The 15,877-nt window shown below is 38.2% G+C and overlaps 1 protein-coding gene across 2 annotated transcripts in view; it reads right to left on the bottom strand.

Moving 5' to 3' along the window:
* Positions 1 to 402: 402 nt before the first annotated feature.
* Positions 403 to 15,877, bottom strand: part of LOC117563277 (dual specificity tyrosine-phosphorylation-regulated kinase 2) — a 62,170-nt gene continuing 46,695 nt past the window's right edge. For both annotated transcript variants that reach the window (XM_034241510.2, XM_052002098.1), the window contains 5 exons: positions 15,238 to 15,410; positions 14,902 to 15,179; positions 6,704 to 6,842; positions 6,472 to 6,643; positions 403 to 3,319 (listed from right to left, as the gene is read on the bottom strand). In XM_034241510.2, the coding sequence (XP_034097401.1) occupies positions 2,256 to 3,319; positions 6,472 to 6,643; positions 6,704 to 6,842; positions 14,902 to 15,179; positions 15,238 to 15,410 (1,826 nt within the window). In that variant the 3' untranslated portion in view covers positions 403 to 2,255. The remainder of the gene's footprint in view (positions 3,320 to 6,471; positions 6,644 to 6,703; positions 6,843 to 14,901; positions 15,180 to 15,237; positions 15,411 to 15,877) is intronic.

Genomic DNA, 15,877 nt, shown 5'->3' with positions numbered 1-15,877 from the left:
AAAGCGATTGCTTTAATAAAAATAAAATGTGATTTCTTAGCCCTTTCAAACATAATACACCAATACATAGCTTTACAGAGAATCACTTGGACAACACGCTAAATGATCTTCCTAGGTTAAGCTGACCAATAGCAGCAAATCACACTTACACACAGATTGTATAGTTCTTCGTGGTGAGAGAATCCAAATTAACTCCAAATTTTACTCTATTATGTCCAGAAATGTATTCAATTTATTGAAAAAAAATTGCTGGTGCTTCCTAGACCCAAAAATGTTATAGTCAAAAAAAGGCGCCCGAATTGATAAAACATTTTGTGATTTGAATACATAATTTTTTAATTTATTTTTTTTTTTTAATTATTGTAATTGTATTGATTACATGGTTGTTTTGTTTCTGGCGGCTAAACCATTAATATGATTCATTAATCAAAAATTGATATATTTTTAAATTTAAATGTAGATTTTGTTATTGTTAAATTTAATACTAAACTTTAAATTCGAATCAAGTGTGTTTTGTTTTTGTTTTCATTTTTGTATGTATATTTTGTAGTTTGTATATTGAAATGAAAAGGCCTAATACATTTTAAAGGAAAGAAAACTAGTAATTGCAGTAGTAAGAATCAGCAGAGAAAAATACATAATATAAATAATACGTAAAATAGGCGAATTAACTTGTAAATATTCTAATTCTGTGATACATTATATTCGTACATAGTCGTATTTTTATATTCATACGCAAATGTTTGTTGTATTTATAAACGTTTACATTATCAAAGTCATGAGCAAAAGTTGCATTTGTTTACAGTGATATCTAAAATTACATTACAAACTTTGTTCAATGACAGTCTAGGTTCAGATATAGAGACGGAGAGTGTGTTTTTTGAGGGGATTATAGGGGAAAGAGGGGGCAAAAGGGAGCACACTCTGCCAACGCTTAATAATCAACTGTGTGTTCTTGTTGTGTATTTCTTAATTGATTATAATAAAATTGTTTTGTTTATTTCTTGTTTTTTTTCGACTAATACGATTTACATAGAATTAATTAAAGTTCCATCTTATATATTGGCCATAATTGTTTGTTTGTTTGTTGTTCTTCTTCTGCTTCTTCGATTTGCACAAAAGTTTATTATAACTAGGCATAATTACGTTCATTAAATATGTTTACTCATTAGATTATGACATGTTTGATGAGTTGATTTGTTGGATCCTATTTCATAATTCTCCCATTTTGGGGTGATTCTAACATGGTTCGAATGTTTCAATATCTCCGCAATGGAGTAGATGCAATATATATTTCATATAATTATGTGTAGATTGATAAGTTGGTGGGTCTATGAATATGTTCTTCGTTATGGAGTTACGTGATATATTAGCTGTGTATTTCGATCATATGTTCGCGAGCTGTATTGTAAGTGAAACATTCGAACCTATACCAAAACTTATGCTATACATAATATTTATGTTTTTTGTTTGTTTGTTGAATATTACATATATGTGTTTAGCTACATTTTGCATATGTAACTAATAACAGCCTTGATACTGTTGCAAAAGACATGGAAGCTGTATGAAATTGTTACAGATTTGAGTCGATACAATCGTATATCGTAGAATTACCATATTACTATATTAGAGTACTACAAACTATCCAATGTATAACTATGTTACGTGTTGTTGTTGTTTGTTTGTTCCTTTGAGCTGGTTGTGGATGGTGTACAGTAAAATGTGGAGAAAGAGAGATGAGGCAAGTTTAAAATACAGAGTGGAAATACTTATTCGGGAAAGTACAAATACAAATATTTAGCTATGGCAGTAGCAAGAAATCAGAGAAAACTGAGAATACTGCAGAGTGTTGCAAGTGTGTGTGTGTGTTTGCGTGTTTGTGTGTGTCTGTTTAACTACATTATATTGTATTATTGGATTGGTTACTTATGCTCTTATCTATATAGAGTTATTTCGTGGCTTCGTTTTGAGGAATACATAGAGCTTTGCGCTCAGCTTTGCCTTCAACAAAACCGGGACACAAATACAAACACACAGACATGTACAAATATAAACCAAACCTACACATACGTAGCCTATATAACAATTAGATATCTTTAGATCTATGGCGGGCCAGTCGTCGGAGCCTTCACCTCGTCCAGCTCCTCCTCCCGCAGGGCAGCGCATTGCTGTGGACGCCACTTCTAGCTCCAGAAGTCCATCATATTCACCAGTTTGTACTTCTTGAGCTCGAGCTTCGTTGGCCGGGCGCGAAGTCAAGCCCGCCCAAAGATGGCCCGATCCGAGACATCGCCAGTCGACTGTGAATGGGACATGGCCACATTTGAAGAGGAGCCACCAGCACCTCCAACCTGTGTCTGTCCATGATGATGATGATGGTGATGTGTTGCAGTCGCAATTGTCGCCGTCGAGGCATTGTGATGTGTCAAATTGTGATGATTGTGTGCCAGCGTCGAGCTGCCATACTTGCTGCTGCTGCTGGTGGTCGTGTTGCCGCCGCTGCCGCCATTCAGATGCTTCCGGGTCGCCGCCGAGGAGACGTGCTGTGTGCTGCCCCTGCCGACGCCGCCGTAGATGCGATGCAGCGAATACTGCTGGACAGACTCGAGGTCTGAGACGCTCGAGGTGATCTTCGAGCGGACCGCCACCTTCTGCATGCTGTTGTATTTGTCGCTAACACTGAGCTTAATGTCGGGCAGGTGTCCATTGGACTGGGCATGGCTGTGGCTGTGGCTGTGACTCTGCATCTGGCTCTGGTTGTGACTCTGGCTGTGTGGCTGGCGCGAACTGGAGCTCGACTTGGTGGTGATGGCCGCATTGCTGACCGCCGTGGTGCTCGTTATGGATGCCACAACGGGGCCGCCGCCGCTGCCGGGTGAGATCTCTGCAAAGTTGTAGCAGGAAGACTTCTGGGAGACACTGTTGAGACCCGAACTCGACGAGCTCGTCGACATGCGGCAACTGCGATGGCGACTCGACGCTGATGGCTGCAGGAACTCGTGGTGTGCGGCCTCATCGGGGGTCATACGCTCCGCGGGATCCCATTCGAGACAACGCTGCAGAAAATCGATGAAGTAATGATCCTGGCAATGCACAATCTGTGACAACTTCTTGCTGCCCGGCGTTCGCTTGCGTCCCTTTGTGTTGGTTATGCAACGCGGATAATCACGTGAATCGAAAAACAAGCGGCGACGTCTCGCCACCGAGATGAGCACCTTGGGAGGCAGTCCCAGCACCTCCATGATGCAGGCCAACTGCTCCACCTCGTTCTCGCCGGGAAAGAGTGGGAAGCCCGTGTACAACTCGGCCAATATGCAGCCTGCAAGATAATCAAAAATAATAGCGTAATTAATATTGATTTCTATCGAATGTTTATTATTTGTATACTGCAGTAATTCTGGGTGTCAGACAAGCGCATTGACCTTGACTCTCGGTGCTCAGTTCTTAGTTGGCAGCTATTTATTCTCTGCTGGTCACTGAACACGTGCTTGTTGGGTTGACCACAGGCTACAACCCATAAGAGTCCTAAGGGTATTATTTATTTACTGCTGCTTGTATTACAAATTGTTTAAGTGGCATTTGGGTTCAAAAGTTCACTGCAATATTGATTGGCTACAGCGACTAATACTCGCACTTAGTTGAGGTCAAACTTCAATTATATGAAATACTAAAAGGGTTCTATCTGACATTTGACAGCTCGAAACTCGCCAGCACGTGGCATCTATAAAACTAAAAGCCCCTTTAATTATTTAAAGCCAATAAAATTGTTAAACACAAAAGTTTCAATACTCTTCGCTTTAGCTTTTGTTGAATTGGTATAACACAAAATGAGATCAACTTAATTCCAGTCGAAAATCGTTTTAAGTATTTTAAACTCTCAACAAATAAAAATGTTTAGAAATATCTTAAGACTCTATTAATGAATCTGAGTTTGGAAAACAAATTAACTTATTATTTTAATTCCTTTCCCGTTGACTTTTGTATGAAGTGAAGAGCTCGAGTCACAAATTATACTTTCATTATTACTGAATTTGAGTAAATTGGCTAATGCCTTTCTGACTGTTTGCTTAGCAACGAAGCAAAGTCTTCGAATAATTCAAGTTATAAGAAGCCTTGAGATGATACTTGATTAGTTTTCTTTTGCTCTCTAATTAGTTGCAAGACTTGAGTCTATACGCTGCAAGTAAATCCCATTAGTTCCATATCAGTTGACTGCACTCCACAATTTCCTAGACTCATTATCCGTGCATTCACATACTTAGCTGCCAAATGGTAATGTTCAATCGCGCCTTAGTACAACAATTCCTTCGGTATGAAGTCGCCTTCTCTCGAGGTACGTTAGAGCCCAGCCAAGTGTAAAAACACGCACTATGCCAATTAGCAGCAACAGGCGAAAAGGACGTGAGGCAAGGACTTGACTGTAAGCAGTAACTGGAGCAACGAGATAGCATGTGGAACAGATTTCAAATTTCAGGAGACGGCAGCTTAGTCTCGGGTTAGTCGAGTCGGATACTCAACAAGTGCCGCCCACTTAAAGTTTATGTCTACAATAATAATGGCTCCTCCCAATCTGGACTCGTTCGCCCCTTTTACATCCATTTCCGACGACGACCACGTCCGGTCAGCACATAATATCGTAGAACTCTGGCTCTGCTCGACACAAAAGACTCATTAAAAGTGCACACTACGTGAGCTATAGTTACATTCTCGGTGTGTCCGAGTTTATTTTCACTCACTGTCTTGGCTACACTACGATTGAAAGCTCATGCGGGCGGGCGCTTACTTATTCAAGTTACTGTGAACGCTTTCAAAATGGGTTACGTGTTGCATAGTGTGAAGCTCTTAACAAACTAGCTGGGGGCAGGCCGCCTCTTAATGTGCCACATACGAGTACATGAAAGAGGTAGTTCTGAGGGTTTGATAAGCAACACAACACGGAGCGGGGGAAGAGAATTTCAATTATAGAAATGAGCACAATATATGAAAGTGCTCAAGAAATGGGAGCACCTGGAAATAATTTCCACAGCACGATAAGCCAAGTCTTGCACACAAAATTTAAAAAGCTTTTTAGTTACAGGCAAATTAATTTTTAACTGTCGTATAAATTTTACTGCTAAATATTCTTGTATTTTTTCTTTAATTTCTCCATTAAAATGGGATGAATAAATTATATTCTTAGTATACCATATTACGTGTTCTTTATTTGTTTTATTTATTGGTTTTATTTTTATTCAATACACTTTAATGCACTTCTTTGAATAATTGTATAACCCTAACATTTATTTTCATCAATTTAAGATTAAATTTTCTTATTGAAGATGTCTATTGATTCTAATTTGAACTAACTCATTAAGCTCAATTAACACATATTTCCTATCTTTAAACTAACTATATTTCATATTCATTTATGGATATCAACATTTTCTCTTTTTAGCTTCTTCAAAAGCGGGAGAAGTCCTTAAAGAAATTCTGCAACTAGAGGTTTTTAAGTATTTCTATTTGATATCCTCATTTCCCTCCCCTATTAAACTCAATTAAGAAGCTCTATAAGAAACATATTTTTAATGATTTATATTTTATATCATATAATTTGATGTTCTATTATTATGTATATTTGACCTAGCCTCAAATCGAGCAACTAGCTCTTTAAACTCGACTTTTAAATTGTTTACATTTAATAACATAATCATTATATCATTAACCTATTAAGAATAAGGTTACAGAGTAAAGAAGCTAACCCACCATTCAGAACATCAGCAGAAGAGTGACAATTTTATTATCAATTGCAGTTAAATATAGATACTGCCGAGCTGTCTAAGCCAAAGCGTGAAGCTTGTCCCTTTTCCCCTTGGCTAACCCACGTAGTATTTAACGGACTTTCTCGATCCCCATTTAATACCCTCTTCATGCTGTCATCCATTCAGCAGAATATTAATGATGATAACAGTAACGAATATTCGCTGGGCTGCCATTACGAGTGATAGCTGTCAATAAGTTAGCAGCATAAAGGCCACCAACCATTTGTGGCACTTAAACCCCACTGAAAAATTGCGTTAGATATTTTAAATGTCGACCGCACAGGAGCGTAGAGAAGCGTCTTTATTTCGATGGAACACATTCGCACACAGAAGTGGATGCCACATTCAATGTGGCCATAAAACAGAATATAAAATATTTAAATGTTACACGTAAGCTGACTATATGCAAGGCAATACACCTACACACTTTACTCTCTCTCTACCACTCTGTGCGCTGTAGTTATTTATAGGTGTAACGAGAGACTGTGTGTATGAGTGTGTGTGTGGGCTATAAATTTGCTTGCCAATGCAGGGCAACCATTTAAAAATTCATTTTCATTGCATCGAGGTCAAAATGGCGCTGGCAAGAGACACACACACACACACACCCACAACACGCAGAGAAATTGCAAAATGTTTTTAATTAAAATCAACCAGTTAACTCTGCACTCACCCAAGCTCCACATGTCAATGGCAGTGCCATATTGCAGGCCCAATATCACCTCCGGGGACCGATAGAACCTCGACTGAATGTACGTATAGATTTTCCTATCCACATAACACGAGCTGCCAAAATCGATGACTTTGATGGAGCTGCTGCCGCGCTGTTTAAGCAAAATGTTTTCCTACAAAAAGAGAAAGGATTGATTAATAAATTATTCTATTTAAATATTTATACAACTTACCGGCTTGAGATCACAGTGTATGATATTCTCTTTGTAGAGCAAACGCAGGCATTTAACAATCGAATTGCAGAAGCGTCTAATGAGACTCATGCTGAAACCATTGTAATTGTTCTTCTTTATCAGCTCGTAGAGATTAAGGCTGCAAATAAAAGAAAACGATTCGATTAGAATTACAAAATTTCAAAACATGACTCACAACAACCCCATCAAACTTGCTTCGACTTTACCAAAAAAAAAACGAACATATTAGAAGACACAGTCAAGTATGCTCAACTGTAAGATACCTGCAATTTTAATAAAGGGAAAACAGTACGGTATTATTCTAAAAATATACCGAATTAATATTTCGAAAAATACTATGACATACTATATTTGAATGAATACTATATTTGGTATATAGTAAAACTTTTACGTTTAAAATATACAATATGGTAAAAAAATATAACAAATTTTTAATAAAAGCAACTAAGTCTCGATAACAGCAGCCGTTTTTTTTGCATAAATAACTTATACACTTTTAGATTATAGTATCTGCTTAAATTCAAAACTATAACTTCAAATGGCTGATCAAAAATATAAATATGTATAGTATATACATACTTTATGGAGTCGGTGATACACATTTTGTTTACTGGTGGCTAAAAGTTACAATACCATTCTACCCTGCGGGTAACTGGTATAAAGAGGTAAATATAGTAGTGTATTTGGGGGCTCGGAATATAGTCTAATCGAATACAAAAAAGACGCTACGAAACGCCGGTCGCTTTAAGCCCACATCGAAGCAGCGACGATAAAATAGCATGCATTGAATTAATTTGCATTGCATGTCGCACAGAAATTTGGATATATGACGATAACAGCCAACAACAACAGCAGCAGTAGACTGTAATAGCAGGGACAATTGTGCCCCAAAGTAATACAGTGGAAATTTGTTGCTATCGATTATGAAATTTGTAAACGAATCGCGATTAAAATAATCGCATTAAGAAGTACTATTGAGAGGATGACACCGGAGCAGGCTTCACAATGAGTTCAATGCAATAAAATATAAAACGAATTTAACTGCCACATTGTGATTTCATTTGCATAATTCGCTTTACCATAGATTGTTGAAAATAGTCTACTTAAAATTTTGTTTGTTACACAAAATGGAGTAATTTCACCCACTGTACCATTTTTGACATTCCCCTGTCGTTGGTTTTGTCAACCCGTTTGCTATTTTTGTTTACAATTTTCCGCTGTATTTTTCTGTTTTCGATTCTTGTTTTTATTATACGTTTTGCACTCCCAGTTTGTGCGATTGTTGGCGATTAATTAACTGATAACGAAGGCGGTTGTTTTTTTTCTAGTGTGTTTTTAGCTTTTTACCCAATGTCATTGCAACCACTAAAACCTTATTTACGTTATGCGGTATGCGGTTGAATAAGGGGTTAGGTCAACCTAGTATCCACCATGTTTTATCAATTGCTTGATGATTGTCAGTTTTCGCTTCTGTATTGCGTTTGATGAGTTTTTGACGGTCGAAAAATCATCAATTTTCTCCTTTATCCCTATGTTTTCCTCCTATCATTATTGACATACTTTTCTGGCTCTCATATATCATGTTTGAACCATTGCCAATTTATTGAACTGCCCGACCACACATCATGTTTGCTTTCATTTCCGTTTCCACTCCTACAGTTGGCTGAGTGTCATCTTCTTAGTATGCTATCAATATCTTCATCAGCAGCTCGAATTTTGCTAAGCTAAGCTGAGCTGCTTTGACATGCACTTAATAGATGCTTTGACCTAGTTGCGAGCCGGAAAATGCCAAAAGTAATAACTGGCATTGGCATAAAGATGAGACTGCCATCAAGTAAAGTTTCAGCAAACTTAATGAGAGAAGCAATCAAATAGTTCAGATACCGAAAATGCGGATGGATATTCGAGATTAAATTTCTTTACTTTCCACAACCAACTCCTTTTAATCGATTGCAGTCTGAATTTATTTATATGCCATTTTATTCACTTAATTAAAGTAAATTCGATGGCATTCTCTTCTTTCTATTGTCAATTATGACAAGTGCTGCATACTTTTAGGCGAGCTCATGTCATGTTCAACATCTTGTTATCAAGTAATCCAATTAAGAATCGTGTCTTACGGTGCTAAGCGACAAAACTCAGCCACCTTGCCACACACACCTCCACTTGGCTATTATAGTCGATTGACAGTTGGCTGCGGAGCTGTTAAGGAGGCCTCAAATCGTGTTAGGCTTATTGGGTTAAGCTGGCGTCGTTGTGAGGCCTTGACTTTCACCGAAATAATGGATGACTGTCAGAACGCTTGAGAAGCGTAGAAGCCAGCCACAAAGGTCACATTGCTTTTGCAAATGGGAAAAGTTTTCTAATGGCAAAATACAGTTTTGCATTTAAAGCGTAGAATACCTTTAAAGCGCTTACAGTTTGTGTGGATTTTGTATTGATTTTGCGGAAGCAGAAGAGAAGCCTTGCATCTATAACAAACCAATAAGAAAATCATCAAAATGTCATAATTTCAATCGGGCAAATCGGCAAAGCGAGCCAACTTGGCTTGATATCTAGTTGACTGCTTCTCTCTTACTAGAAGGCATTGTGTCAAAATGGCATATTATAACTGCATTATGACATGCCACATGCCGCTGCCGCTGCCACTGCCGATGACACTGGCAATGCCAACCTGGAAAGAGATGGCAAGTCGTTAAGTAAAAACAAGAGAGAAAAAGAGAGAGAGCGCGAGTCCATGAACTTGAAAATTGTTGTTTATAGCATTTTACTTTTGCGCTTTTCCTTTTGCTTTCGACAACTGTTTCCCTTGCGTCGGCTGCTTGGCTGCTTCATGACTTGTGTGCCAAATTCTTTTCGGTAATTTGATTGATTTGCCAGCTGTGTGAGGCAACCAGTCAGAAAGCCAGTCAACATGCAACTGTAACGAGCCACTAATGCTCACATTTAGCGCGCCAAAACTACATACACACACACACACATCGATGTGCACATATTGCAAAAAGAGCTAACAAAATTATTGTCTAAACAATACAGTATTGAAGAAGGTTTTTACTCTGTTCTTCTGCATAGAGCGTAGAACACACATCCGGGTCTCTTTCTTTGGGGACTGTCAATTGGCCGCAGAAATGAATTCATTCGAAAAAAGTGTCGAAAAAGTTTCTCTGGAGAGAAAGTGAAAAGTTTGTGCTGTGAAATTGATTGACAGACAACTGCAAACACCTTCTGCATGGATTTGCATACTATAAAAGTTTATTTGCATAGCCATAAACGAGCTTAAATTGCGGCCTCGAAGGCTTTAAAGCGAAACCATATAATTATAAATACCTTTGCTTCTTTGGAGTCAAGATGGAATCTGATTTTGTAATATTTATTGGCATGCTCAAATGCCTGCCTAATGCCGCCCCTAAATATCTATTAATAATATAGCTTTTAGTTAAGCGCCTTAAAGTAGGCCAGGGAAATGGCAGCAACAATCTCCGCGTGTGGGTGGATTACTAATTAATGATGCTGTCCCCGACGACAACCTTGATTTGGTTGGGTTCAGGATGTCACATTGGCTCAAGGCCTCTAATCCCCATACAAATTTATATTCCACTCGCTATTCAGCAAGCAGCAACCACAATTTGTTGTCTGGGTGGCATTTTAATTAGTGAGCCGTCGCAGTTGAGTGTGGGAATTTAGTCGCAAAGAATCGGCCATAAATATTTCAAACGAATATTGTCGAATAAAACACATGATGAATGACTTTTGACCTTGGCCATCGCAATGGTTTATCCTCTGCTTTACAAACTGGAATTGCGCGCGATCTGTTTATATCCATCTTAATGCCTGGCAAATGTCAATTAGCGGTAATTACTGTGCCACGGCACGGCATAATAATAATAACCTACATCAACAACTACAAACAAGTAAGGGAGCTAAAGTCGAGTGTGATCGACAGTGAGATACCCGCTACCCATTTTCAATACAACAAAATTTACCCCATTGAAATACTGAAACACATGCTATTTTTAGTATATTTATATAGTAATACATTTAAGATATACCGTAGAATATACCAGATTGCCAGCCAAATAAACTAAGAATAGATTGCCTCCTTCTCTCATTTTCAAAATAATATACACATACCGAAAAAATACTATTCTATATAAATATACACAATATACCGAAAAAAATACTAAGATATACCAAGAAACAATATTTGGTATATTTATATAGTACTACATTAAACTTATACCATAGAGTACAAACTTGCCAGCTAAATCAACTAAGAACCAATTGCAGGCACAAAATTATTATACCCTTTTACCCTATGGGGAGCGGGTATAAAAAAACGCTGTCAACAGCGATGTTGTTTACGCAACTTGCCTCGCCTTGGTCCTTGGCGAGGAGTCTCTATGTCTGTGGTAACTCAATCCCCAGTTGCTTCCATCTAATTGCAAGCTACACGCTAAGTGCAAAAATTAATTTTTAAAAAAAAACCCAAGCACAGTATGCTGCTCATTTGCATAGAGACAGCTGAGAGGGAGGGAAGCATTCTCGGCATGCATGCTGCGCTTTTAATTAAAAATCTCCGACTATATAAACTGACTTGGCTGCTGTTCAACATTGTCTATCATGTCAGCCTTCATGTCAAAGTGGACAATTACATGGCTGCCGTCAACAGGACAAGCCATGAAATATTCACAAATATATTATTACTCATCTCGTATCTAAGGACTTTAACATGAAGGAGAGCTCACCACATTAAAGATTACTTAATTAATTAATAGGCGGAGCATCTTTTAGCTATCAATTTGGATTAATTGGCATTTGTTAATGAATTGCTCAAATTCCACAAAAGCCGCTCTGTGAATTGTGCTTAAATTCATTCATTCTGCTTAAAGAGCACTAAAATGTTGAATCTAATGTCATTGTTCGACATCTCGTATTTGTAGATAATGGCTTGATTATCTCATCATGAGCTCAGCAAATTGAAATAAATTTAACACTAAGACACAAATTCTTGACACATTGCCCGCATGACCAAAAAATCAGCAAGAAACGAAGAGAAGTGAAGCTTATTCACCAGAACAGCATAGAGCCATATTTACGACCCTGACACTTCCTACTCTCCCTCTCTATTCTCTGCTAGCAAACTTGGCCATGACAACATTATTTTGGCAACGTCATCTACACAATATGCTGCATAGTTATGGCACTCAATGTGACCATATCTTATGGCATTTGATGGCAGCAAAAGCAAAAGCAAAACGCTTTCTCTCGCTCTGCCTGTCTTCTTCCTCGGTTTGGCAGCTCATTTTATCGCTGTCGCTGTAAATTACGTGGCCCATAACATTTTTTGCACTGCGAGTGGACTTATGTGGCACAGGACAACGAACAGACATGCTGCAGGTGAATTTAGTGTGTGTTCACTTCGTGACTCTGGCTGTCAGACAAGTCCTCTATACGAAATTAAGTGCTCGAAATGTGTGTTAGTGGGCGTATGTTTACCTCAGTCCCTTGATGAGAATGAAGTGTCGCATTAGGAACCATGGATTAAGTTTCATATTTGCAGAGACTTGTCCTCTCTCCCCCGCAGTTTTCGTTCTCTTTCTCTATTTTTTGCACAGTTTTCCGGCACATGCTAATTAGCTAATCAGCTTGCGGTTCCCTTTGCATGTTTTGGATGAGCTTTTTGGACAGCAACAAAAAAAGGGCTGCCAATTAGAAATGTTTAAGTGCTAAGTGCACACGTTCTGTAATTAATTAGAAAGACCACAAAAAAAGGGGCAAATTTATTTGGAGGCTTGAATGAAAAAGTCTGCCAAAAGTTTAGAGCTATTTCTATGGAAATATGTGGAGCCACAGAGCTGATTTTATGGAGCGGAATAGAGCTAGGAAACACATAGGATTTTGTTTTAGAGGAATGCTAATGCATTATATAATAATGCATATATTTTATAAAATATTTGAAACCTTTAAATAAACATTAAGCTAAAAATATCTAATAGTTTGCTATTTTAAAACTCGATCTCGGAACAAAAACCTTGGCATTCGATTCGTGCTACTTGATCCAAGTTTTAATCCATCATTAATCCTGTAGCGCGAAACTCAATTTGCAGTCGCTGCCCGAGAGAAAATTAGCATGTAAAATTGAATTGCGTGCAAGTAAATTGAATTACGTAAAACTTGGCCACACAATTTGTTTACTCGTTCAAAACAAACTTTAAACTTGCCACTGGGTTGTCAATGCAGAGCCCCATTTCCCATTTCCCTTCCCCATTCCTCAGCTCCCATCCTTTTCATTACAGTTTCTTAGTTCCATGGTCATTGCGAAACTTTGCCCATTGCTGTAACTTGCTACGGTGGCGAAAAAAACAAGACGCAAAGCACTCGAGTAGCGATTTTGCGGCTAATTAGCCCAAAAGGCAAAATAATTAATTAAGTTTGTGATTTCGTTACAACTCAGTATTTTTTTTTGTCGTTTTGGTTTCGCTGTTTTGCATGGTAAACAATTTAATTTTGTCGCGTTATCGATTCTTAGGGAACCCCGAAAATTCCGTTTGGTTTAATGGCGTGTTGTTAACCCATTTGAAATTAGAGTTCCCAAATCGGTGCTCAAAAATGTCAACTTAAGCAAAAGTTAGTGGAAGGCCTGCAATTAAGACAAATTAGTTACCGCCTGCCGGAAATGTCAAGGGACTTCTGATATGGGCACGAGCCGGGCAAAAAACCGAAGAAAAAAAAAAACGAGCAAACGGAAGCGAGTCAAGTCAATGCAATGGTTAAACCATGACCTTCAACATTTTCTTTTTTTTTCAAAACTTTTTCTTACGTTTTTTACCCGTACATACAAATAGTATTTTGTGCTTTCATATTCTGGCATCGCGTGTTTCTAGCCATATTTGCGTTGCCAACTGTCTAAACTTTGACATATGCAGGCTAAGACAAGGAGACGCAGGAAACGAAGACTACTCCCAAGCCCCGCCTGTAAAATCAACACCTGATAGGGGCGTTGGCTGTCTATCAATTAAATTGCCCCGACGACCAAACACAACAGGTAAATATAGACACCTCACACACAGCAACACATGTGTTGCACTTGCACTTGCACGCATGCAATGCATTGCATTTCGCAAGCACCTGAAAGTAGGCTACACAATATTTAAATTGAAATTGATAGTCGAGCGGCGTCTGCGGTTTGTTGTTCATACACTTCCTGCGCTGTCTATCAGCATATTGTGTGTGTGCTGTTGTGTGTGGGCAGGCATGCAAGCAAATTAAATAGAAATTTATTTGTTTACTGCACTTAAGTGGCATTCCAAGCGATAAGACTGCCATTTCCGACGTGCAATCAAAGTAAATGCATCTCACGCTCTAGGAACGGACTTTGAATGAAAACTCTATACCACAAAATATTGGTAGATGGACAAGGAAGGAAGGGACTCCCAACACACATCTTCAATAGAATGCATGGTCCAACTATTTAGAATAATTTAATATACAATATGCATATGAAAAACAATTAAAGTAAAACTAATAAAGCAGAGACAACGTTTGAGGGTTGTTAATTAGATAGTTAAGATTGCCATCAGAAACAAGAGTTATAAAACCATTAAAAAGAGTTGTTAAATAATTACGATAACCACTTGACGTTTTACGATGCTCATGTGAAAGACCAAATGAGATTTATGGTGTCATAAAAGCAAACGCAAAATCAAAATCAAAAGCCAAAGACAATGGCAACAAATACCATATGACACGAGCTGATAATATGTGTTTATATTAAGGGGGTTGTTGTCTTCGAGGAGATAGCGGGGGAGGTGTATGGCTATTTTTAACACAAGAGCTCTGGGCTTGGTGTGTGTTATGTGTGTTGTCAAGGTAAAAGCGCAACAGAGGATCTGCGTAATGCGTGCTAGGCACTTGTGAGAAGGCACACAGAAAGAACGAAGCAATGATTACGATTGTCGTTTAATGGGCGCAACGCACGCAAGGATAAAACTTGCGAATAAATTTAATTGGCTGAATGTTAATAGAAATGCGAGCGATACGCGTTTTTAATTGACGAGTCGAGAAGCGAGAGTTGTGTCAGTCGTGACAGTCACTCTGTTTAGCATTGACGTCACAGCAAATTAACTAAGTATAATGACTAGCGAAATATTAAATTAACTAAAAAGGGTGAGACTCACCTCATTAACTCGAAGGTAATGCACAAATGCCTACGGAAATATGTATAGTCCAGCATGTGTATAACATTATGAGATCCATCCGCATCCTTTTCACGCAGCTCATCCAATATATTGAGCTCAACGACCGCCTGGTTGAGGAACCGCTTCTTATTCCTTATGATTTTAATGGCCACGTGTGTGTTGGTCTTATGATCTAACGCTCTGATCACCTGACCAAAGCTCCCCTTGCCAATCACCTCCAATATCTCATAGCGAAAGGCTATATGATCGTGTTCAATCTGTCAACAAATATAATTATTTTAAGATTATTTTCGATTTATAATTCATTAGTCTTACGATTTTGTAGTTGCCATTATCATCGTCATAGCCCATGTTTGTTGTATTGGCTGTGGGGGCGGGCTTATTGTAATTCTTGCTGGCATGCTGGCCGAAATACCAAACCTCCTTGTACACCTTCAGCTCCTCAAACTCCAGATCAGTCAGATAGTTGCGAAACTTCTTAACGAGCTCTGTGAAAGTTAAACATATTTAATATTAGCATGTGAGATGTTCTAAGGTTTTTGCTTTTACTTAACTTTTCGGGAACCCTTTTTGTTTAAATCTATCACTCGATATTAAAAATAGCTACAAAAGTATCTATCTATCAAGAATCGTCCATCTTAGTTGACACAGCACTTTTTCATATTATACTTTCTTAGTATTATCTTAAATTAATGCAAATTATTGTTGCAAATGATCTTTTATAAACAGCATCCTTAGTGAGCCATATCAAGGGTCAGTTTTTGAAATTTACACTGTTTCTATAGACCTTTTTGCAACATGAGGGCCATTCGGTTGAGTGCCAAAGCAAACTAATTGAAAACTAACCCGTTATACGTAGTGGTCTGAGTCTGACCTTGACCTCAATGCCATTTGAGTATAGTATAAATAAGAAAAAATTAATTAATGGCAGCTTCCAACTGTGGACGCAAAAGCA

Source organism: Drosophila albomicans, chromosome 2L (genome assembly GCF_009650485.2).
Source record: "Drosophila albomicans strain 15112-1751.03 chromosome 2L, ASM965048v2, whole genome shotgun sequence".
Taxonomy (NCBI): Eukaryota; Metazoa; Arthropoda; class Insecta; order Diptera; family Drosophilidae; genus Drosophila; species Drosophila albomicans.
The sequence above is the reverse complement of the archived record's forward strand: the minus strand, read 5'-3'. Positions and strand labels throughout refer to the sequence as shown.